At 39.2% G+C, this 23,240-nt stretch overlaps 1 protein-coding gene across 16 annotated transcripts in view; it reads right to left on the bottom strand.

The window, feature by feature from the left end:
• The window catches only part of ARPP21 (cAMP regulated phosphoprotein 21), a 141,634-nt gene that overhangs the window by 65,021 nt on the left and 53,373 nt on the right, over window positions 1-23,240 (bottom strand). For 12 of the 16 annotated variants that reach the window (XM_015617556.3, XM_015617557.3, XM_015617560.3 and 9 more), the window contains 4 exons: window positions 12,273-12,381; window positions 10,379-10,480; window positions 3,938-3,975; window positions 1,796-1,855 (listed from right to left, as the gene is read on the bottom strand). In XM_015617556.3, the coding sequence (XP_015473042.1) occupies window positions 1,796-1,855; window positions 3,938-3,975; window positions 10,379-10,480; window positions 12,273-12,381 (309 nt within the window). The remainder of the gene's footprint in view (window positions 1-1,795; window positions 1,856-3,937; window positions 3,976-10,378; window positions 10,481-12,272; window positions 12,382-23,240) is intronic. The other 4 variants (XM_015617564.3, XM_015617565.3, XM_015617566.3 and 1 more) reach the window with 2 other exon arrangements.

The following is a 23,240-nucleotide window of genomic DNA, read 5'->3' on the forward strand; positions in this document are numbered from 1 at the left end:
AAATGACAAAACCAAAATACCTACCATGGCTTAGTGCACCATGACTGTTATCCCAAGTGATGCTTATAACACGGTATTTGGAAGGATTTTAAAAGACATTTTCCACTCCTCTATCATATATTACAGTATAATAGCTTGAAGGCTTAAAGCTCTTTCTACAAATCAAAAGGATAGGACTGTATATATTTAAATTTTTGGTCCCCTTTTTTGTTTTGGACTTGGTTCCTGCTTTTTATTTGGAGAACCTGCTGAACTGTGTCACTTGGGACATGAAGGAGGCAGTGTGTCAAAGATGGGATCAGGCTGCTGAATTCCTTGCCTGTAACAGAGCCTCTCTCAGGTGTGATCAGCAGTATAAAACTGTTGACCTTTGCTAGATCCACACAGTGGGAAAGCATGAAGAGAAATAGCACAGAAGCAACAACACAAAAAAAGGAAAAAAGATTTTAAAAAGAAATCATCCTTTAAGATTTAATTGTAAAGAACAAAATCCAAAGTATATTATTTACAGGCTGTTTTGTGCTCCTGTGCTTAGAAATTAACAATTCTATTTATATTCTAGTGAAAAAGAGGGAGAGAAACAGAATGCTATTGTATCCCCATCTTCCATGGCTTTGGGCTACAAAAAATTTCTTTTAGTTCCCCAAACTCAAACAGACATTAGCTATTAAAAGCATGTGTGCAGACACCCCCTAAGTCCTTCATGCCCAATCAAAAACTCTCAGATCATCAAGGCTAACCCAAAGCAAGGAGGAAGTTTTTTTTTGTCTGATGCCTGTGGTCACAGGGTGCAGAAGCAAATGCTCCAGCACTGTTCCTTATCTGGTACAATCTCTCCATCTCCTCCTCTGTGGAGGACTGCAGACTCAGCAGCCACACATCAGATTTTCTCCTCACACATCCATTTCTCCTCATAGTGAAAAATTATGTAACATAAATGATATAGGTTTGAAGTGACATATGCAAACCCCAATGCACGCAGACATCTAGCAAATATCTGTCTTACTGTCCATGTGCTTAATAGATGAAGGGCACACTTCTGACAGCATCCATTCCTTCTGCCTCCTCTGCTTCAGACTTGTGGCAGCTGACTGACTTAAAGCAGGCGGGTTGATCTGAACTGAACGTGTGAGAGCTCATGGTGGGAGAAGACAACCTTTCTAAAACTCTCAGAAGAACACTGTCACCACCAAATTCAGTCTTCCACTGATGTGGTGTGTCAATTGGTAAAACAGTTCTCCATGAAAATAGAGACTGACTCTTACTGATGTTGGCTTGGGATGCTCTTTGGAATATGAGATGCATCTCAATGTTCTCTGTGCGGAAGCAATTGGAGTTGGGAAGACAAAGTTAACAGATAAAAGTTTCAAAACACAGATACTTCAGATAAGGGAACTTCAATCAGTTTTGTTTCAATGTACTTTTACTTCAGCTTTTAACAAACCAACAAAAGGGAAAAAAAGGTCAGTCTGGGCACTAGTCTATGAAACGTGCCTGTCATATATGCTCCAAGAAAAATGAGCTACCACCAGTCTCTCCTAAATAGTCACAGTCTGAGCAGCCAGGCAGCTGAAAATCTCATGTGGTTCCTGAGGCAGTGAACCAAAGAAAAGGGTCCTGTTGTTACCTCTGCATTCAGAGAACATGGGAAGAATGGGGTAGAACTCTGTTCTCCATGCTCCTTTCCAACCAGAAAATTGACATACCCACACATGTCAAGATGTGCCTTGGCAAGGACACAGGATCACAAGGGGGATGCACTAGGAAATAAATATTAAATAAAATTCATACAAACCTAAACAGCTGTCTTTTCTTATGCATATCATTGCATATGCTATTGTCTTCCAACAGCCTACTGAAAAATGAAAAGAAAGATTATACTAAAAAACATGGCAATTAAAATTGGTCTGATCTGTAAAGTTTTATTTGATTTCTAGATACATTTTTCAATTTGTGCTAGATTCAGTTTAAAGAATCACAGCTAAAATTGCCTCCTCCTCCCTCTCTCATAGCTGTACACAGTCCACTGAACATTAGAAACATCAGGCAGGGAGGCTGAGGGCCATTTAGCATTTCCTGTTACCGAGCAAGGTAATTCTCAGAAGCTAAGAAACCATACATCTACATCCAAAGGAAAATTCATAAAAATATCACCTTATAAGAACATTAAAAAATGCAAGCCAGCAAAATACTGCACATGTTATTTTAAGTACTTGCTAAGTCACTTGGAAATCTCTGCAGCTCAGAGAAACACTCAGATCCTCTAACAAAAAAGAAAGGCAAAGCACTTACACACACATCTAATTTTCAACGCAGCCAATCAACAGGATTGCTCATGTGCACAGAACTAGGTACAAGTTCAAGTGCTTCACCTGTCAGAGGCTATAGGGTATGCAGCAAGAAAAAGCAGAGCTCTGCAGAAGGCAGCTGAAGTCTCCCTCAGGGCAGCAACAGTGCAGGCAGGACAATTTCCAACCTGGTCTTTTACTGGTCTCCACTTGGGTGTGCATCTTCACACTGGGCTGGTCAGTCAGCTCCCGGGTTCATGGACAGCAAACCATGTGCAAATAGCAGAACTGACCACATTCTCCTGCACACAGGTGTGGGATTGAATGCATAAACCAGGGGAGACCTGGCTACGGAGTGCATGGTTTATCCCACAGAGGTACCCACCCTACCCTTGGCAGCGCAGCCTCTGAGTGCTTTCCATGCTGACATGAAATGTGAACATCTATGTCATCTCTGCTGCCCCAATGTCCCCTGAGAGGGAAAAAACAGGTTTATGGGAGCATCTGCTTCTCTCTTTATGGGTTCCTCAGTCACAATTTTGATTTATTTTGATAAAACATATCTCCATAGTCACGACACAGAAGCAGCAGCTGAGGAAATACCCTTGGCCCTCAGAATCTGAGGTGGTTAGATGACCGGGCCATAATCTCCTGAGGACCTTCCCTCATTCCACTTACAAGTGTCCATCGGAAAAGCTGGTTTGTACCATTACTGTGGAGTCATTTTCTATGGGAACAGCTTCACCTATAAATGTATCTGACAGATGTAAGGATGGACAGAGAACAAAATACAGTGAGAGAGTGCTTCCCCTTATTCAAGGGGATGATAAACAGTTTTTAAACCACACAGGACAGACTTGGGTCAGCATTGCTTAAATACTCACCAATTAAATTCCCACTTTTGGTTAAAATCCTTATCTGCCATAAAGGTGCACAATTTTTAAGATTTTCAACACAGTTAAGCTACTTTACGGCTGTTAGGGAGCCAACACTTCATATTTTGTAGATATCAAACACAGTTGCTCTTTCCGTTTGCTTTGAGTGGATGTAACAAAAATAACATTCACAAAGAACTATCATGCAGTAATGCAAAGTAACAGTGAGCTCAAATACCACCATCTCATTACTACACTGCAGCAGTAAAGCAGGAACTTGTGTGGAACTTGTGAGCCTTCACAAGCAGCAAGGGATGTCAATGTTGCTGCTGCTCAGTCCCACAAGAGAGCAGGTTAAACAACAGATACCCAAGTCTAGTGTTTCATAAATACCATCATCCAGCCACTGCTAGAGTGCTTTTTAAAGATCAATAAGTTAAATTCTAAAGGCACTCCAGATAGAGAATGGTCACTTGAAATGAAAGCTTAGGTGGCTTTCCCTCTCGCCCACAATCTGCTTTTTAAACTGAAATGCAAAAGCCTCAGGAAAGCAGGAGTAATACTTTATCTGCTCAGACACCATACTGCAAGGCAAGCTCTAGTACCCCCTCTTAAAGCACAAAACCACTGCAGATAATATGGACTGCAAATCTGCTCAACAGCCTTCACATTATGACTATAGAACTACAGATAGACAAAAAAAAAAAATAAAAAAAAAAAATAAGAGAAACAGCTAAGTTTAACACACACACACAAAATAAAGCTATTTTTTACCTGTTTTCCACAAAAAGGTTTTCCTGGGAGCAAACTGACTGAAAAATAAAAAAGGCATTGTATCAGACGTTCTAGATATGCTCTGCTGTTCCAATTTCTTCCTTGATTTTAGAATTACCTCCCCTGTTCAGGCTTAAGGGGATTTCAATTCATGCATCATTTGCATTTGCAGAAGACAAGAGGGGGAAAAAGGTCAAGAATAAGGTCAGGCCAGTAAAATAAATTCCATGCATTACAACACATTGCCAATGAGGTGTCTCAGTTCGGGAACAAACTGAAACTTCTCAGTCAAGAGATCTGAAGTAGGCACTATGTGCAAAATACTGGCAATTTGAAGGGGAAAAAATGTTTTTCCTGCATAATATAAGGTTCTACTGGTCTGGCCTACCACCTCAAAATAAAACTGCAGGATAGCACAGAGCTGTAGGTAGGAAAGACAAACAGAAGGAAAGCATGCAGAATTGACAAAGTTCCTCAGTGGGAAAGAGGATACTGCAATACTTAGAAAGAGTGTGTGACTTCACATTTTACAGTTGGAGAGGGAACATTGAGATATAAAATGATAATAACCTTCTTAATAATAATATTAACAACAATCATAGCAAGAAGGCTCTCTGCCGGAGGACTTAGATCCTAAAAAAAGGTGAAGGGCTCAGAAGAAATAAATCCTATGGGCAAGTGTATAACTCTTTCAGAATTACTTAATTTTTTATGCAGAGAAATGAAGCTGTGCTCAATTTCCCATGAATAATTCTCCCTCTTTGATTTTTTTCATTTCCCTCCTATTTCATGTTCGCTACACAAAATGCCTCGTAGCTGTCACTGGATTATATCTAGATGAGGTACAGAAGAAAGAAGAGTCAGCACTTGCACTGAATTTAAACAAAAGGCAGGCAAAGGGAGGAAGGCACCAGAGATCATGCCCATTACTTCTGTAACAATAGGACTCAGCCCAAAGAATAATAAAATGCCATCATTATCTGTGTCAAAGGTTAACAGTGTGGGATAGACACAGATCTTGGATGTTTCTGTTTTGAAAAGGGTGAGCTAATGACCCACTCAAAAGAGTGCTGGCCAACACCAGAAGCAACACCCTGCTCATTCTTAGTGCTCCAGCTGATGCCTGGACAAAGTTTTCCCTTGGCACCACAGCTAGTGCTACTGCATCAATCTACAAAAAGGAAGAATTTATCCCTGAGATGGCAATATGATTTCTCATTAGAGTGTAATTCACCCACTCAGAATCCACATTAGGGAACATTTGACAGTTCTGTGGGCTTCCCAGGAGAGCTCCCACCCTGCACTCCTGCTAAATTTGCAAGGCACTGGGCTGCATCAGGGGCAAGTACATTTCTCCTTAGCACAAAGACTCAGAACATGAGGAACAAGTTCTCCATCGCCAGTAGCCAGATTCCCACCAGCTACAGCACAATTAGGTTTCCACCCCAGGCTGAGAGAAGAAGCAAACTGTTTCACCCCAAATCACTGGGATCATTTGTATAACCACAACACAGTATCTTCTCTCATTTTATGTACCTTACTCAGGTACCAGGTCTCATTAACAAATGTGCAGACTTCGGGGTAGTCTAACCATGCTGAAGCAAAAAGCCCCAGAAAAACACACTGAAATCACCCCATGGGCTTGTACAACCTCAGCTGTTGAGCTTCCTGATGGACATCTGTGCACTGACTTCTGTACAGTCACATTCCAAGCACATGATTACAGCTACTCTTACAGAAAAACCTCTGCTTAGACCAGAGTACTGGACTGTGTAGCCACAAAGTTACAAAAGCTAAGGGGCCTGTAATGCACCTGTCTGTATTTTATTTTATTAAAGTCTTTAAAGAGACTGGGGCATAATGCACAATAAATATCTGGGATTTATATTTTATCAAGCAAGCAGAAAGGTCTGCTTCCTTCTCAGTGTCTTGATGGGATCCTCTATCAAGTGTATTATAGACTTTAAACAGAGTCCATAGTAACTCCATTTGTCTTCTTTGTTGATGATGTTGGCACAGTGCCACACAATCCCTGGAAATTATTCTTCAGTACAGGTGTGAGGCTGAGAGGCAGAGAAGGCAAGCACTTTTTATTATTTTATTCTTACTGTTAAAAATCAAATGGCTAAGCAGCTCTGAACAGAAATTTAGCTATTACAAGGTCAGGACGCACTTTCCTGATGTATAGCATCAACAATGCTCAATTTAAAGCACCAGGAAAACTTCAACATCCAGCACAGCTGTTGTAAAAAAAAAATAAATCCTTAAAACACTTGACTCTTGTTCAACCTTTAAACATACTGGCAACAAACCTACCAGATCAAAAAATTATGTAATATTACCTACAAGTTAGTGTCCTTGGAGATTTCTGCAGGGAAGATTTCCATTAGGGTGCTCTGTATGACTAACTGTTGTTCATGAAATGAGTATGTCACTTTTTCAGTTTCCCAGAGCCTTTTAAAGTCTCAACTGGAAAACGTGCATCAGTTCTGCCAGTGCACTAGATATACTGGGAGTTGATGCTCTTGTCTTTAATTACATTAGCAAACACAGAAAACTATTAACATGCAGCAATATCCTGCAGTGGAAACCATCAGGTAATAATTTTCATGTCAGTTAACAAGATGTGATAAATCTCAGGCTTCCAACTAATGTTTGTTCTTTGAGCTGCAGCCACAAAGAAAGTCTCCATACACCAGTACAGGAGTTTTGGCATCTACAGGTTTATGGTGGCCTGCACGAGGTGTGCCTTCAATTCCTTTTTGTTAATTTTAAGCCCTCTTCTTCCTAATCTTTTCACACTAGAGGGATAGAATTGGCTGAAGTCATGTCTACAGATATTTCTTTTGTTTCTCCCTTTAATGACAGGCTGATAAAGATTATTTGAGTTTTCTTAACTAGAGGAATCGAGACTTACTCTTTCTAAAGGACCTGGTACTTCAGAATACACTCCTTGGTGAAAAATAGCCACTACATTTGACAACAGAAAATAAACAGCATGGTGCATTTCAGTTAATAAGTTCCATGTGTACCATGGGCAATTCTAGCATTTGTGTAAGTAAGAAGACATCCACATTTTTCAGTGAATACAGAATGATTACCAGAGAATGCATTTATGAACACTGAATGGCTCTAGCGTGACTCTGGCTCATGAGGTTATACATTGCACTAACCTTGAAGAATGAAATTTCCCCCATGTAATTTGATTGCTAGTCTTTAAAATCAATTTGCTCCATGCTTAAAAGCCAAACATCATGTATCATTTATGCAAGCATTTGGGATTCTCTGTTAAATCTACACACAGGGAAATAACTTTTTTTATTCCCATATGATGTTCTTTGTCTTTCTTGCACAATAACTTTTCAACTTCCTAAATGCAGCTAAAGTAGTTCAGACAAGGAACTTCCCTGCAACACCCAGACAGTGAAGGTCCTCTGCTTTACTGTACTTGTCTGTAAAATTCACACAAATTATTTTAAAACTAAGTTTCCTAAAAAAACATGTTTTAAGAAGGAATGTTTTAAGTTTTGCAATTAAAAAAAACCCCTTGAAAATAGTTTTGAGCACAACAGAGCTCAGTATACACTTTTTTTACTGTTAGCAGCCTGAAAAATTTGAGGTGCACTTAGCAGTTCTTATTTCAGTGAGCTGGAATAATCACGTTTATTAACTATTTATTCATTCATCAACCCTTTTATTAAAATATCAAACTAACATGCTTCTCAATTCCTGCCACTTGCTGAGACAGAAGTCATTAGAACTTCCAGCTCTCCTTCTGAAAATTTTTGATAGTCAACACAGCAGATGGAAAACTTACCAGAAAGTATAATTTAAACTGACTAATACCAGACTAATCATCATAAGGACTATCATAATGATGGCATTACTCATGAACATACTTATTTTGTTAAAATCTTCCCACTTGGAAATGAAGAGATCTGGTGCACTGGAGTACTGCAAGATCAAAGAAAGGACAAGCAGGCTTTATATTGGTATGTGGGGTCCAGGTTAGGACATTTTTCACAGCACCCAAAACATGCAAGGAATTTTTTGCCCCTGCAACCAGACTGCCTTTTTGTCATAGATTTTGTTTGAAGGTCTGACTCTTGGGCTGTTACCTAAAGGGTTTTGGGTACTTCAAACATGTTCAGGGTGGGGGTTTTGCTGGATGCCACATGTTATGGCAGTACTCTTGGCCTTCATGGCTGCCCTTTGAAGACCTCTCATGCCAGCTCTCTTCACATACACTCTAATTAGGAGGGATGTATCTGTCATCCATTTGCTAAGATTCATAAGCAAGGCACTGATAAAGGCTTGACTATAGCAGTGTAAGCAGTATATAGGTAAAAAAAAAATATACCACATGATTAATCCAACTTTGACTCTATATCTGTAATTTGAAGAGTAGCAAGGCTTAGGTACCTACCTCACACAAACCTGGGGAGAATTGGATTAATTAATGACTGCAGAGGGCCTTAAAACTTCACAGTCTTACATGCAGTAAGTTACTATCTATAACAGGAAGCCACTTCTCTCTTTCCTAATATTGAAAAAATACTTTGTTCACCACCACAACCACTGGCATCATCCTAAAATCACCTTAAATCCAGCAAGGGGTGCTCCACCCAAAAAGCTCAGCTAAAACATAGATTGCTGTTGACATTAAACATACAGCTTGCTGAAATTCACTGCACTGTGATGCTTGCTAACACCTGTAATAGCAGAGAGAGAGAGAGCAACGGAGTGGATATGAGAGAGAGAGGGAGAGACATCTAACATTTCTGATCTTTAAAAATGCTCCCTCCCAATTGCATTTAAAATGTCTGCCACAAAAGCACACTTTTACTTAGGTCCTGCCACTCAAAAATGCTAACCCAATGAAACACAACAGCCTCCTTCTGTGGGCAATTCAAATGCTCACCACTTGCCTGTTTTTAGAACTCAGATATCTAAAGGTAACAGCAGCAATACACTACAGAGCCACTTTCAGCACACTTTTCCAGCCTGTTTCCAAGCTTTTCTAGCTGCAGCTTGTGATAGAAACTGGACTATTTTGGTAATAACTTTCCATTTGGTAATTTTTAGCATTTTGCCTCATCTGAATTCTGCTTCAAAACCCCAAGATTCTTTGGTTTTGCACAAGCTCTTTTGTAATGTGCCAAAGCCTATTGTATTTCATATAAGAAACTTGTTGCAAAGAGGCTTTTGAAGCTCTTGAACAACTTGGCAATTCCACCACGTATAGCCTGTGACAGTATTTACATCAGACCAACAAACACACTGAAAGCAAAACAGAAACTGAAGGACCTCTGCTTTTACTGGAATCATCTCAGCCAAGAAAGAAGTGAGGCTAAAAGCATTTATATGTAGCTAGCTATTTACTAAGAAGCGAGACAACACATACCTTAAAGCTATACACTGTATTCTGCCAAAAAAACCCAACTTGGACATGTGAAATTCCTAAAGCAGATAATAGTACTATTAGCCCTGCAACATTTGAACAGTTTTAATTTAAAAGGACACTTCCCAATATGATTTTCAAAAATAGTTTTAACTGGATTTATTCCCATATTCCTCCTAAATGGCAGAATTCTCACTGAAATAGGATATAAAACATTAAAATGCTGAGATTTTTCTTTGTTTTGTTTTTTTTTCCCTTTTATTACCTCATCATTACAGTATTATAGTAAATTGTGATTTTCTTCTTTTTTTTCTGGAACATTAGGTATTGTTCACAAATGTTTCAGATTTAAGTATTTTCCTTAGCAATATACCTTGTTGTGCAAGTTCTCATTTTTTGGGAAGGGCAAGAATTTTAATGTCTGCTTCATTTTATTCCTTTCAGAATATAATTGTCAACAGCATGACTGACTCTTTCTGATGGCAGAAGTACAGTTCTTTAATCAGTCATTTCAAAAAAATGATGCAGCTCTATGTTTAAACCTCTGCCCTTTGTTCTCAGTGTCTTGAGGCTACAGGCCCAAAACAACAAAACCCATGAGAAGTAGTCTCTGCAGAAGAACACTTAAAAAGATTAGATCCACCCTGAAAGAATTATAAAATAATACAGCTATTTGAAATTATTGAGAGTGTCCACTTAAATCACTGCTCTTTGGCTAGCAAAGGAGAAGGAAAAAAGAAGTAAACCTAGGCCTTGTGAACATGAACATTCAAAGAAATAGGACAGGCACTCTCCAGACAACATGCTGGGCCTGATCTCTCCTCTACCCTTCTCCCTGCAACTCTCATCACCTCACACTCCAGAAGCCAACCTCCACACCTCTAAAGCTCCTCTGAGACCCTCTGTGCCAATCTGCTTTCCCTGTCATCTCCAGCTCCACAGGGCAAGTCCAGCTGCAGTGTTGTTGTGGGAGTGGGGCAAAACTGTCTGACTACCGGCGAAGGTATGGCACTAAAGAGGCAATTAAAATAACTACTCACATCTTGTGCAAATATTCTCTCCCTCACTCTCTGATACTCCTCTTCTCTCTCTTCAATTGATTTACTTCGTCTGTCATCTCTAAATGGAAGAATTCTGTTTTGCTGAGCAGAAAGAAAACCAGGAGGGTTATATAAGTTGAGCTGTTAAAAACTGCCATTAAGTAACTGTCAGCTGAGAATAATAAATGTTCACTTAAACAAATGAAGCACAAAAATGATAGCTGTTGTTCCTGCACAAAGAACCCTGCAAGACTGGGCGCTCGAGGATTTCCACTTAGATATTGCACATGGGTTCATAGAGCAGGTGGCCAAAAGGAGGCTTCTGCACAGCTTCTGTGGACCCACCATCCTAAAATCGGGTGCTCTCACCCCAGGTCTAAGTGCCATTGTTCTCAACTGCTAACATTTCTTGTTTCTCCTACCAGCTGTGAGGAGCAGGATGGCAGGATGGGCTACCTAAGAAATCAAGGAAGAAAGAGGGTAACTAGGTTGCAAGAGCTAAACTGTAAACCCTAAAAGAAACCCATGAAGCCTGTGTGTGCAAGGAGAAGCCCCAGACATTCGGCACAACAGTTTTAACCATTTTCACACCCTATGGAACCCTCTACTAAAGTTTTGCTGGGAAAAGAAAGGCCATTTTTGCCTCTTGGTAAACCACAGTGTGGGAAATAGCTGTGCCAAGGGAAGGAGGAGAGAGGAGGAGACGAGCCTCATCGGGAAATGCTTCCTTGACAAGTGGGTTTCAAGGACTGGTCCTTCTCCCCCTGCACCCCAGCACTGGGTGAGATAGGTCATGCTGCTTTCCTTTGATTGATCCCCATGGTCACCACACCCTGAAATTGCTTGGGGTTTGTTTACAAAGCCAACTCAGATGCAGCACAACTGGCAAGGCTGCCATGTACAACTGAAAGTCAAGGAAAAAAGGAAAGAAAAAAATCAGTCCTTTACTGAAAACATGAAGGAAAGTGGCAACAAGAGACTCACTGGTTGGTTCCTCCACCAATATAACCCTAGCAATGAAAGCATATGCTGTCCTCTTACCTGTGAGAATTTTCTCATAAAAGCAAATCACATCAGAACTGTTTCAGATTTATTTTTTTTTTGTTAATCTATTCCACATACACAGCTTGCACTGGATTGAAACAGCACAACACCCGCTTTTAAAGGCAGCACAAACACACACATTTCCCTGGCGCTCCCCTGTTCATCAAGCTCACCTAGGTTAAGGTAGTGTTATGGCACAGGCAACACAGGGAGAAACGTCTGCCACAGTACATGCACAAGCAAGTAAGTTACACAGACAGTAAAAGGTGGTGAGGGCACAGGAGGAGGAAGGGAAGCAGAAGGTGAACCTCACTTATTTTTGGTCAAAACGTAATGTAGGATGGCTTAAAAAAAAATAAAAAAAAAATCAACCTGGCCTCACCATCACATCTTTGGGGCTTTTTATTTTTTTTATGCTTTTTTTTTTCCCCTCTCTCCTTTGTGTGCTACATCAGTTCATCACTGGTCCATACTGAAATCCAACTCTGAATGGGTACAACGGAAGAAGGAAGCTACAGGGAGCGCAACAACTGCCATAGTTAGGCAAGACATTGAGGAATGCGACTGACACAGCCTTCCAGGCAGCCCGGAGCCACGGCATTCCCCCTCCCGTGGGCATGCAGCAAGTCCTGCGCCAAGCAAACCACCCATGCAGACCCACACACTGCCACGGCTGAAGCGGCCACGCTGGGGCTCGGTGCCACCCACGGTGGTACGTGTGCCAAAGGAGACGGGGAGGGGCAGGAGGGCAGGGGAGGAGGAGAGCAACAACAAAAGAACAACAATAACATCAGTCAGCCCACCTTCAAAAACAGAACAAATTTCAGCAACTCTCGAACCGAGAACCAACCTGATTGTCTTCTTTATCAATACTAGAGTTATCTCGCTTCAAGATAAATCGCTTCTGGGATTCTTCACCTTTTTCATCTTTTAAATGTTCAGAAAACCTTTGCTCTGGTCTGCCAGCAAAGTAAAACATAGCAATAAAAAAATCTTTCTTTTGGTTTTGCTTTGATCTTTATTTCTCAGTGCTCTTTGTTTTCACAGAGGCATTCAGTGCAAAAGCAGTTAACATTTGTGAGATGCTGCCTATAGCTGTCTGAGGCTGCTGTATCGTTGCTAACTGTTATTGCTATAAATAGCTTTTGTTGTTGTTGTGTAGCAAGGAATGGGAATCCAAAGTCTCAGTCACTGAAATATTTAGACTCTCCTCACTGTGACTCAAGGACAGGGAAAACAAATTACCATACTGTATGTTAATTTGCTTCCTTCAGTAGCTGGGATCTCCGGCAACACTGCCGCTTAGTGAAGCCTATCCATCTTCAAAAGCAAGGAAAAACTGCTAGAAATCTTAAAAAACACAAAACCAAAACCAGACACCCAAGAGTTTCCTCATTCCTAGTAAACAAAACTGGTAAAGGGAGGAACTGATGATGTTTTGCTTAAACAAAATGTTATCTCATCACCACTAAGTGGGAAAAATACTCCAGAACAATCACAGATCATCAATTACTTCACTGATTTAAACTCATTTATTTATTTATTTATTTTAAAAGCCAAACCCCAGGGTTTTGGCTCAACATTTTCAGGTTTCTAAGCTGTTGTGATGCCGTTCCATGTTCTCACCTTGTGCAAAAAACAGTATCTCATACCTCACCTTGTGTAAAAAGTGAACTTTAAGAAGCAAGTTTTGTGGCCAGGTTGGTCACTGCCAATGCCTCGTAGCTGCCAATAAATATCACTCCAGCCTACAGCACTCCCAGAATGGTAACGTTTTAAGCCTGCAGTGTTTAAACCTGCAGTGACTTAAGCCCAAGCACATCAACAGGGTGACCAATGGCCTCAAGAACTGAGCTCACATCCATATGCTGCTGACACCCAACTGCGGGGCTATTACTGCACAAACAGTGTTTTAAAAGCAGCGACACACCAAGAGATTTGTCAGGAAACACAAGCCTTGTGCTCAGTGCTGAGAGAGCTGCCAACAGCAGTGGTGGTAGGAGATGTTCACAACTAGATACCTACACAAATGAGACATGAAGCTTCCACTGACATCAACAGAAGCAATGTTGAAGAAATCAAAAGGTAGAATTTAAAGAAGTCATTGTTTTTATATGCATATATAAGAGTACTGTACAAACTTTAAAAAAAATCTCTCAGCTTATTCTTATTTCACAACAGAAAATTAAACCAGATGCATAAATCAGCAACCATTTTGTTGTTACAGCATTATGGATTTCAAATCAAAATACAGCACATATTCACACCATAATTGCAGTCCATAACCATTCATTGTCAGATATACAGGAAACATTTGTAATAATCTTTAATAGTAAGGCAGACCAGCTATCCTGCCTCTCTTTCCGTATGAATTTTGAGCACTTCCACTTCTGCTCACAATTTGCATTTTTGTGACAAAGCAACAAAACACACTATCCCAGTTTCCACAGATTTTGAGAATTCAAGAAATCTCTGACCACCATCATAGCTATAGGGCCCAAGTCACTAGATTCTCTGGATGCCCTACTATCATTCTTTAGGAAAAGCCCAGAGGACAATGCTCTCTGCATAGCAGTTTCATAATCTAATGGGTCATTCATTATGTTTCCTCATAAACAGAAAGGCTATAAAGCCCCATTAATGGATTGCTAGGTGGGTTGCTCTCCCTTTGCTCCCATTAATAAGCTCTATGCCTGCACAGCCAGAAATGAAGATTCATTCACTCAAACACTGTGCTTTCACAGGACTATCTTAGAATTGTTATTTTTCTGGTTCGACATCCTAAAGCACAAACAAAATTTCTGCATCTGTACCATCAGTGTAAAATTTACAGCTGTAAACTATCTACTGAGCATCTAATAAACCATATGCAAAGAAAAATAAATTAATTAGATTTTAAAATTCAGGAAAAAAAACTCATTAGAAAGAAAAAAAACAGAAAAATGCTTGAAAATTTTTGAAAAAATGTCTCCTCCAATTACTAACTTATTTAAACAGCGACATGATTTTCATAATTCATAGCATTATTTTAAATTTTAAATCCCATTTTTACTTCATTTACTATTTATAAAATGTTTCTATTTTTCATAAGAGAAAGGGAAAAGTATAAGATCAAACCACAAGTCAAAATTAATGATTCAGTATGTGCCTGTTAATAAAATTAATCTACAAGCCCAGTAGGTGATTAATTTCCCATTGTGAAAAGGAATTTGCATGGGCTGAGAGACTCTGCAAATGTGCAGAGCACTCTGGAGCACCAGAGTACCTTCAGCACAATGAGAAGGTCCACCCTACAAGCCATCATCTCCACAGCTCTGGGCCACTGTTAGCACCAAGGTCACAAAGAGCACGACCAGATCAGTTCATAGGGATGCAAAGCCTGAGGGAAGACTGCCATGTGAGATTTAGGACACCACACCAAGTGTCCTCAGGCACACCAGCCTGCAAGCCTCCCTCAAACATTGAAAATCATCAGGAGAAAGAAACATAGACTAATTGTTTTAAAGGAGATAGTCACACGTGCTTGTAATACTGTCTACTGCATTTTATTTTTTAACAACTATTGCAAAAATAAATTATTAGTAGGATACAGATGGCAAACAACGTTTAAAACCAGTAAGTGAAACCAAATGTTCGGAATCACTTGGGTAGAGAACAGGTTGACTTTGAAAAGGTTCGTGTCTGTTCCACTGATGGAAGCCAGTGTAAACTTCACATTCCCAGCTTTAAAGTTCCCTGTTACAGCATAATGCATTTGCTGTAAGGAACCAGAGACATTGTAGATATTCTGGGGAAATCTGTTACATTAGTTTCTGAATTTGCAGGTGAATCAACTGCTTAAAAACAAAGAAAATAAAGCACAGTTTTGTGTAAGATACAGTGTAATGTCAATATGCTAACAGTATATAATTACAATAATATAGCAGATGCAATGGATTAATCTCGTGTGAGTCCTAAATTAATAACAATCACATTTATCCTTCTGAACGTTTTTTAGTTGATACTGCCACAAGTAGTCAGCACAATACATCAGATTGTGTTCATGCATGTAAGAGAATTAATTTATCAAGATTATTTTTAGTATGGCATGAACTAAGTTCTTACTGAAGTCAAAGAAATATTTACAATTATTATTATTACTACAAGCCCATGAAAAAATCAGGAACTTCTTCACTATTACCACACTGGATATCTAAATTATGTCTTCAAATAATAAAAAAAAAAAAAAAAAAATTGTTCAATTTTAAAAATGGGACTTGCACAAGTGTCTCTTTTGAAGAGACACTGAGTACTTCTGAAGGCATCACTAACTCAAGTACTCTTCACTATTTAGGGATCTTCCAAATAAATTCAAAATCAATACAAAACAACCTAAAATATCAGTACTATACTGGTGGGTTGACCATGGATAACAGTATACCCACCTATCTGGAAAGAGACATGTGAAAGAAGAAATATATGCAAATATTTGCCTACAATCAGTGCTGTCTACCTGTATGACAGGATCTCATTTAGTCCATTCAGCATTTAATTTACCCTCCATGGAATTAGTACATCACTTGAGAATCTCAAAGCCTACTACTCCAGACAAAGAAGTTTAAGGAGAAAATACCTTTTCAATCAATAGGATTTTTTTTTAATTTGAGGACTCTACTGAAAAAAAAAAACAACCAAAAAGTATGATCCAGTTATACATTAAAGGCTCAGAAACCTACACAAAGAGAGGGGAAAGCACACAGGCTAAAAAGATGGAAAATCCAGTGCATTTTTTCCTTTGTTTTGGTTTTAGCTAACATATAACCTTTTGATCATTCAAATTTTTATTGCTTGACAATATGGGTGGAAGCAAGAAATCTGTGCCCTGAAAACACAACTTCACAAGACTAAAATTGCAGATGAATTCATTTCATATTTCCTAACAGTTGTCAGTAGCTTAGTCACCTTTCTGGCAATGTGGTCCTGAACAAAATGCAGAACATATTTCTTCTTTCCCTGTAAAGGTTTTGATCAGGCACTACAAATGTTTAACAGAGATTGGACCTGGGAGTAACTTAGCGCATCCTCAGCTGCACAGTTCCCTTCTCACTCCCAGATCCGTCAGAAAGCAGAGGCCCTTTGAGCAGGCAAGACAGCCTCTCCTCTCCATCCTGCCCAGAAAGGTAGCACCATGTTATTCAGGTAGGAGGCAGCAGGATATATCCAGGTAGCCAACTTCAGTAGCTGTCCTACAGCAGCCAAACATTTCACCATTAAAAGATGCCCAAAACTCTCTGAGCATCTGTGAACTTCTGCAAAGTCTGCTCCCGACACTTTAGACCATTTCCCATTCTTTTTTTTTTCCCCACAGTAAAAAGAGATCACTTTTTGTCAAGTGATCAGTTTAAGCAAAGGCCAGACGCAGTATATAACAGACATCATTAACCCTACTATCCAGTGCTTCTCCCTGGCTCAGGAGCACTTCTACACACTTGTGTGCAGTATCAGGTCCAGACTTGGGGAGAGTACCCAGGTAAAATCTCAGGGCAATACTGTGTCCCCCGTTCTTGTGGCTGTGCTCCTTCCCAGGCAGACAATGACCATGTCAAATCTTTCAGCCTAATTTTTGTGTTGGCAGCATACTGTAATGGTCACTTCGAGAGGAAGTGAAGTTTCTAATTTCTGTGCTTGAAATTATTTCATTGTGAGGGCGACCAAACACTGTCACAGGCTGCCCAGACAGGTGCTGGGGTCTCCATCCTAAGGATGGTCCTGGACATGGTCTTGGGCAACGGGGTCCAGGTGGTGCTGCTTGGCCAGGAATTGGACAAGATGACTTCCAAAATCCTTCCATCCTGAACCATGCTGTTATTTTGTGAAACACTGAATCAGTTATACAGTAACGAATCCATAGTGGAACAAACCTTTTAGATGGTTTTTGTGTCTCTTCTTTCTAAGTTGGCCATTTTCCTTTCTAATGTTATAGTTCCTTAAATGCTATGGGCAATCCTTACTTAAACAAGGCCCCAAAGGCATTTTTCTGGACTCGTTCCTTACAGTTAAGTTTGTATTTTGGAAATAGCAAAGCTAGAGTAAACAGCTAAGTATTTCTGTGTGTCAGGAAGGAAAAAAAATAAAAAAGAAGCTTTTTGATGGCATTAGATGATCTTTTCTCTTCTATCATTATGGTGATTTTAATGTGAGGTACTTCTGTTCACCTCAGTAGAGTTCCTCTCAATTTATCTCTGGATGACAGAAAACAGAGTTCATCCCTCAGGCATATTTTCTACATGGGCTCTTTAAGGAGAATTCCCCATTACATGCTCATTTAATGCTTTTGATTCTGAGTCAGCCCTTGTAAGTGGTAATGAAAAAACCCCAAGCCCTAACTACCTTAACCAGGTATTCACTATTTAATCAAATTACAGATTGTAAAAACATATTGCAGAATGGTAATAGCTATTATGATACACAGACTAAGGAAGGAGCAGGGCATTTCCTTGAGTCTGCCAAGCAAACTAATGCAGTTTCATAGACCTCTATTTGCACAGGAGATAAGAAATTAAATACTAGGAGGGAAAAAAAAAACCCTGTACTCATTTAAAATAAGTAAATTAGCTCTGAAATAACTGTCTAAGAGTCAGGAAGCACAGACCCCACACCAAAAGGACAAATGGAAAGAGACAAGCATGAGCTTTGAATGTTACAATTCTGAAGACTTAGTCACAGCTCACAAACAGTCTGTTATTGTCAGGGCTGACTTCTATACAGCACATAAATCTTTATTATGAGGCATATGTTTCTGACAGCCTCACAGCACACAGCCTGTTGCAAGATGCCTTTCAAAAGAAGCAGCAGCCTCACCACGTGTGGAAAAGATGGGTTTGCCATTACAGTGCCTGATGCAGTTAAAAAAATCTAGCAAGCACTTAGTGTATGTCATCTCCAAAATACCTATCTCAGAGGTAATAGCCAAGCAGTTGTCTGAAAGAACTCCACACAGGAATGCAAGGTCAAAAGGGAGATCACTGGGATGGGTAGGAGCCAAAAAAATTGAATTTTGCATTTGCAATGCAATGTTCATTTAATGCATATTACATGGGACATCACGTTAATATTCCTCTCCTGAATGAATGGCAACAAGAAACAAAAGAATAGATAGGGTAATGGGGCTAGGAATGGGAAAAACACCACGCAGGGTACCCTCAGAATCACCATCTGGCAAGCAAAATGAATAACTGACAAAAAGAATGTCAGAATAACTACAGAAGGATGCCATGAGGAGAGCCACGGAGTAGCAAGAGCTGGAGAGAACCACTGCTGCAGACAGGATTCAAAGAAGTTGTGAAGATTTGGGGCACTCTTATGCAGGTGCTCGGATGGTTCAACAGTGTTTTCTTGTTATTTATGCTTGTCTTTAATTAAACTGATTGCTCAGTCCAACATCACATTGGCCTCTATTTTGAAGGCATGCTGTGACACAGTATGGTGGCCTTTCCTGCTGTACTAGTTTGTGAGCATCTACTGTATCTGCCTGCTGTGTGTTTTTTTGGTTTTAGGCTGAAGGCTTTCCTAGGGTTCTACATTACTACCCTAGTAAAACTATGCAAGCATTACTGTCTCTTTGCTTTACTCCTTGAGGGGCAAAAATCTATTATCTACAGTACAAATGCTTGTTTTGATTGTGGTGTCACAGGAACACATTCTGAGAGTTAGAGAATTTACAGAACCTGGAAGCAAATATCACCACTGTCAAAAGGTTCACCACCTAACTTAGTGAAAAAGGCAGAATTCCTGCCCATCAGTTTAAATTAGTGGATTCAATTCTATCAGAACAACATTTTTCAAGAATGAGGCCCCAAAATTACACCCTTCAAATATGTTTCATTTATTTGCGGGCTGATGGATGCTAAAACATGGTTTCAAAAAGCTAGAATGGGAATTTAAATATAGATAATTGTTAAAGTGCAGTGCAGTTATATTATCACAACTTAATACTTAAAACCTCTCAAGATGGCATTGCAAGCATTTGAAGGTAAATGCCTCATTAACAGATTGCTGCTTTTATCATATGAGTCACTAAGAACTTCTGTTATGATGGTAAAATCACATTAAAAGCTATAAAAGAAAAATCAATCCTGTACAAGACAGTTCTTCAAGGTGCTGCCTTCTCTGTGGCACAGGGGAGAAAAATCTGCAAGAACCAAATGTTATATTTTCCCCAGCATAAGACCATATATTCTCTATTCTTTTTTTTTCACAACAGGAGCTGGCCTCTAAACGTGTCCAGCAATTATTAAACAGGGATGTGGAAAATCACACGTTATTTTCACAGGTATTCCTCCTCTCCAATTGGGGTTGCAAGTAAGTCTGGCAGGACTGAAAAAAAAGAGGCAGGAATGCTTCTTGAAAGCATTTTTCCTTCAGTGACTATGAGATTTTATTATGTCACCTTTGCCCATCCATCAAGATGCTACAGGAATCTTTTTCATGCCAAATTATGCTATATGTGAACCAAGCAGAGGCCCAGAACCTGAGGGATTTCAAAGATACAGTACTTAAAAACTTCAATCTAACATTCAGGTATCATTGCACAACTCATGACCCTTACAAACTTTCCAAAAACTTATTTCCAGAAAATCATCTTGTTTTAAGATATGGATGCAAAACAGTACTTTTTGGCTCTCTGAGCATCTGCCTGAGTGTAAACTTCAGTATTTTGTCCAGTATCCTTGGGCCAGAACACATGGGAGAAGCCTGCAGGCCAAGGACACATGCAAATGCCAGCTTTTCTGACAGACAGGGCACAAGCACGATGTCATCTCTCAGGCAGGGACCATTTTAGGAGCTTCAAAATGCTCTACTGGCCTCCTGTGATCAAACTAAGATTATTTCTTTACTGAGGGACCTGCTTCTGCTGCTCTCTCCCCAGTTGGATTTAATTCTTCATATTCAGAGTGTCTATTGAGACTGAACATCTTGCACAGTGCCAATTTATTTCCAGCTAATAGAGGCTCAAAAGTGGTAGCATAGTTTATTATGGAATTCATTAATATCTGATTTTAAGGATGTGGCATATTCTGTAAGTGGCTGAAAATTACAGTGTTGCATAACTGCTGTGATCTATTTAAAATTACACTTTTCTATTTCAGAAGTTCAAAAATTAACATGTAAGAGAGAAAAAGGAAGCAAATTCAAGACTTGAAGACTACTGAAGATTTGAAGATGGTTCACCAAAAACCCACAGGCTAACAATGAAACTATCAGTTCTCTTGAAATGCCTCACATATACACATTAATACCATAATGTCTTGTTCTGACTTTTGCTTCATGCCACAGACATTTCTGCCATCTCTAGCAGGAAGACTCATGGATCAGAAGGCATACTCTGAACAATCACTGGCCCAAAGAAGAGGGCCTGTGTTTAATAAACTGTCGGAGACAACCTCACAAGGCTACCCTGGAAGCAGCAAGCTGAAACAATGGACAAAGACTTCTCAAAACTCAAAATACTTTTTACACTTCTGTGAGTCCTATTTCCTGTGTTAAAAATGAGGCAGGCTACAGAAGAGCAAAAGGCAATTATACAACCAATCTAAACCACCTCTAAAATTTACTTGCTCAAATTTCAATGGTCTATTTCTGAAATGCTCAGATATAAATCCATTACTTCACCTACTACTGATGCACTGTTACCTCTGAGGAAAGCACAGGGGTCATCTCAGATTTACAGATCTCTCCCCAATGATATGAAAGCAAAAGTGACCGAACAGCATCTTGATTAATGAGCATTTTCTTACTACAGCTTGAAAGAGCACAAGGATTAATTACTCATGCAAGAAAGAGCTTCCTTCAACCAAATTACCTACTTGCTATTCCATAGCACTCTCTTCCTGGGCAACCTTCCATCTACCCACACAGAGCAGGTGACAGCAACCTTCTAGGTTTAATAAAACTTACGCTATTAAGTGGTGTGGACTAAAAAGATTAAAAAGAAAAAAAAAAATAGAAGAAGAAATACCATGTATATCTTCTGATTAACACTTAACTACTATTTCATCACAGTATAGAACAGCTGTAAAAAGCACATGTCCACCTTCATTATAAACAATTTAGCTTAAATAAATTACATTAGATGAAAATTTAATATGGGAGCTATTAGAACTGGTTCATTAACCCTAACATCTCATTTACAGAATAAGTAATTTCTTATGGGTCCAGTATACAGCTTACACTGAAGAAAGAATGAAGCCAGTATTTAAGGGTCAAATTCAACTCAAGTGTACTACATATCTATGTTTTTTCATCTGTATCTTTCCTGCAAAAGAGAAATATGACTAAAATGACAGAATGCTTGCTGAAAATAAAAGGCTGTCTTAATTCAACTATCATTAACAAAAGATACATTACGTTTCTTTCTAAACATGTTCTTAACCAAATCCCTGACTGATGTAAACAGATTATTTTTGTATGGAAAAAACTATAATCTATGAAAACCAATGTAAACTGTTACTTAAATGCTACACATGTTACAATGTAGCTACATAACCACAAAGATGTTATTATACATTATTCTTTCATTGATGTCCTTACTAAATTATTAGTCGCATAATGTATTAGTTCATCCTAAGCCAACATGTGTCAGCCAATTACATGTTGTTTCTCAGCTACACAGTTTCTTCATTTCAGCTGCATACATCTACTATGCACCCTTTTATTTCTCTACATGTTTGTAGCAGACAATGTCGTAATACTGAGCAACAGCGATTGTAAACCAGAGGAGACATCTGGATATCTCCAGTTTCTGTTTATTTCTTAGTAGCCAAGGAGTAACTGCTCTGTAGCAAAGATGGAAAAGAGGTAACTAGAACAGGAAACAGAGGTCTTCTGACTCCATAGTCCCTTGAAGAAAAAAATATAATGCCAGACTCCAATGAAAATAAAACCAGAAATAAGGGTGTTCACGTACGTTTTCATGCATCATGTGGTTCATAAAAGCAATTGTGCTCTCATGAGAACATTCCTCTCAGTACACGCATGATAATTAAGAATAGCATAAGGTGCTTAAATGCAGATGGAGGAACATCATGAAGCAAACCATTTGCAAGATAACTATTCTGGTTTTCAACAGGGAGGTTAACAAAACTGTTATTCAAATGCTCTGGCAAACATCAAATTTCTTTGACTGAGATTCTACAAAAAAGGTGTTCACATTCAGGTATATATTTGTCACTACTTCCGTATGGCTAAAGTGCCCCATCCAAACAATGGCTTAAAGAAATTAAAGTCATTTACACTGAATACATTATTCAGACAAGGGGAAAGGCATACTTTTCTGCATGCTCCAAAGGCTGTAACACTTGGTATCTCAAGGAAGTCTTGGAACTTCAGCCTCAGGTAAAAGAAATTCTAGAATCTATTCTTCATTGAAATTGCCATGTTCAGTGAATGCCATTTTACTGATATGCCTGTAGGATCCTGTACAAAAGTTCAGAATCTGAAGATGGTGAAATTGTCACAATGCAGCTCAACTAATATAGATGTTATCCACAGCAAGATCATTCAGTGAATACACAATAGAAACCCAACAAGAACTTTTCTTCTTTGCTTTTGATTCAAACCACTCTTACACAGAAGAGGCAGAATAACACAGATTGTATGCCAAACTACAAAAGCCTTGCATGTTATTCAAAGAACAACTTGAACATTATGCGTCCTTCTGCTGATACAGTTCATTTCTAGATTATAAGGGACCCCTGTAATGCACACAACAACTTAATATTGCCTCAAGTTTTTGAAGCATCTCAAAGGTACCAAAACACCTTCCAACTGAGCCAGCATA

This window comes from Parus major, chromosome 2 (genome assembly GCF_001522545.3).
Source record: "Parus major isolate Abel chromosome 2, Parus_major1.1, whole genome shotgun sequence".
NCBI classification, from domain to species: Eukaryota; Metazoa; Chordata; class Aves; order Passeriformes; family Paridae; genus Parus; species Parus major.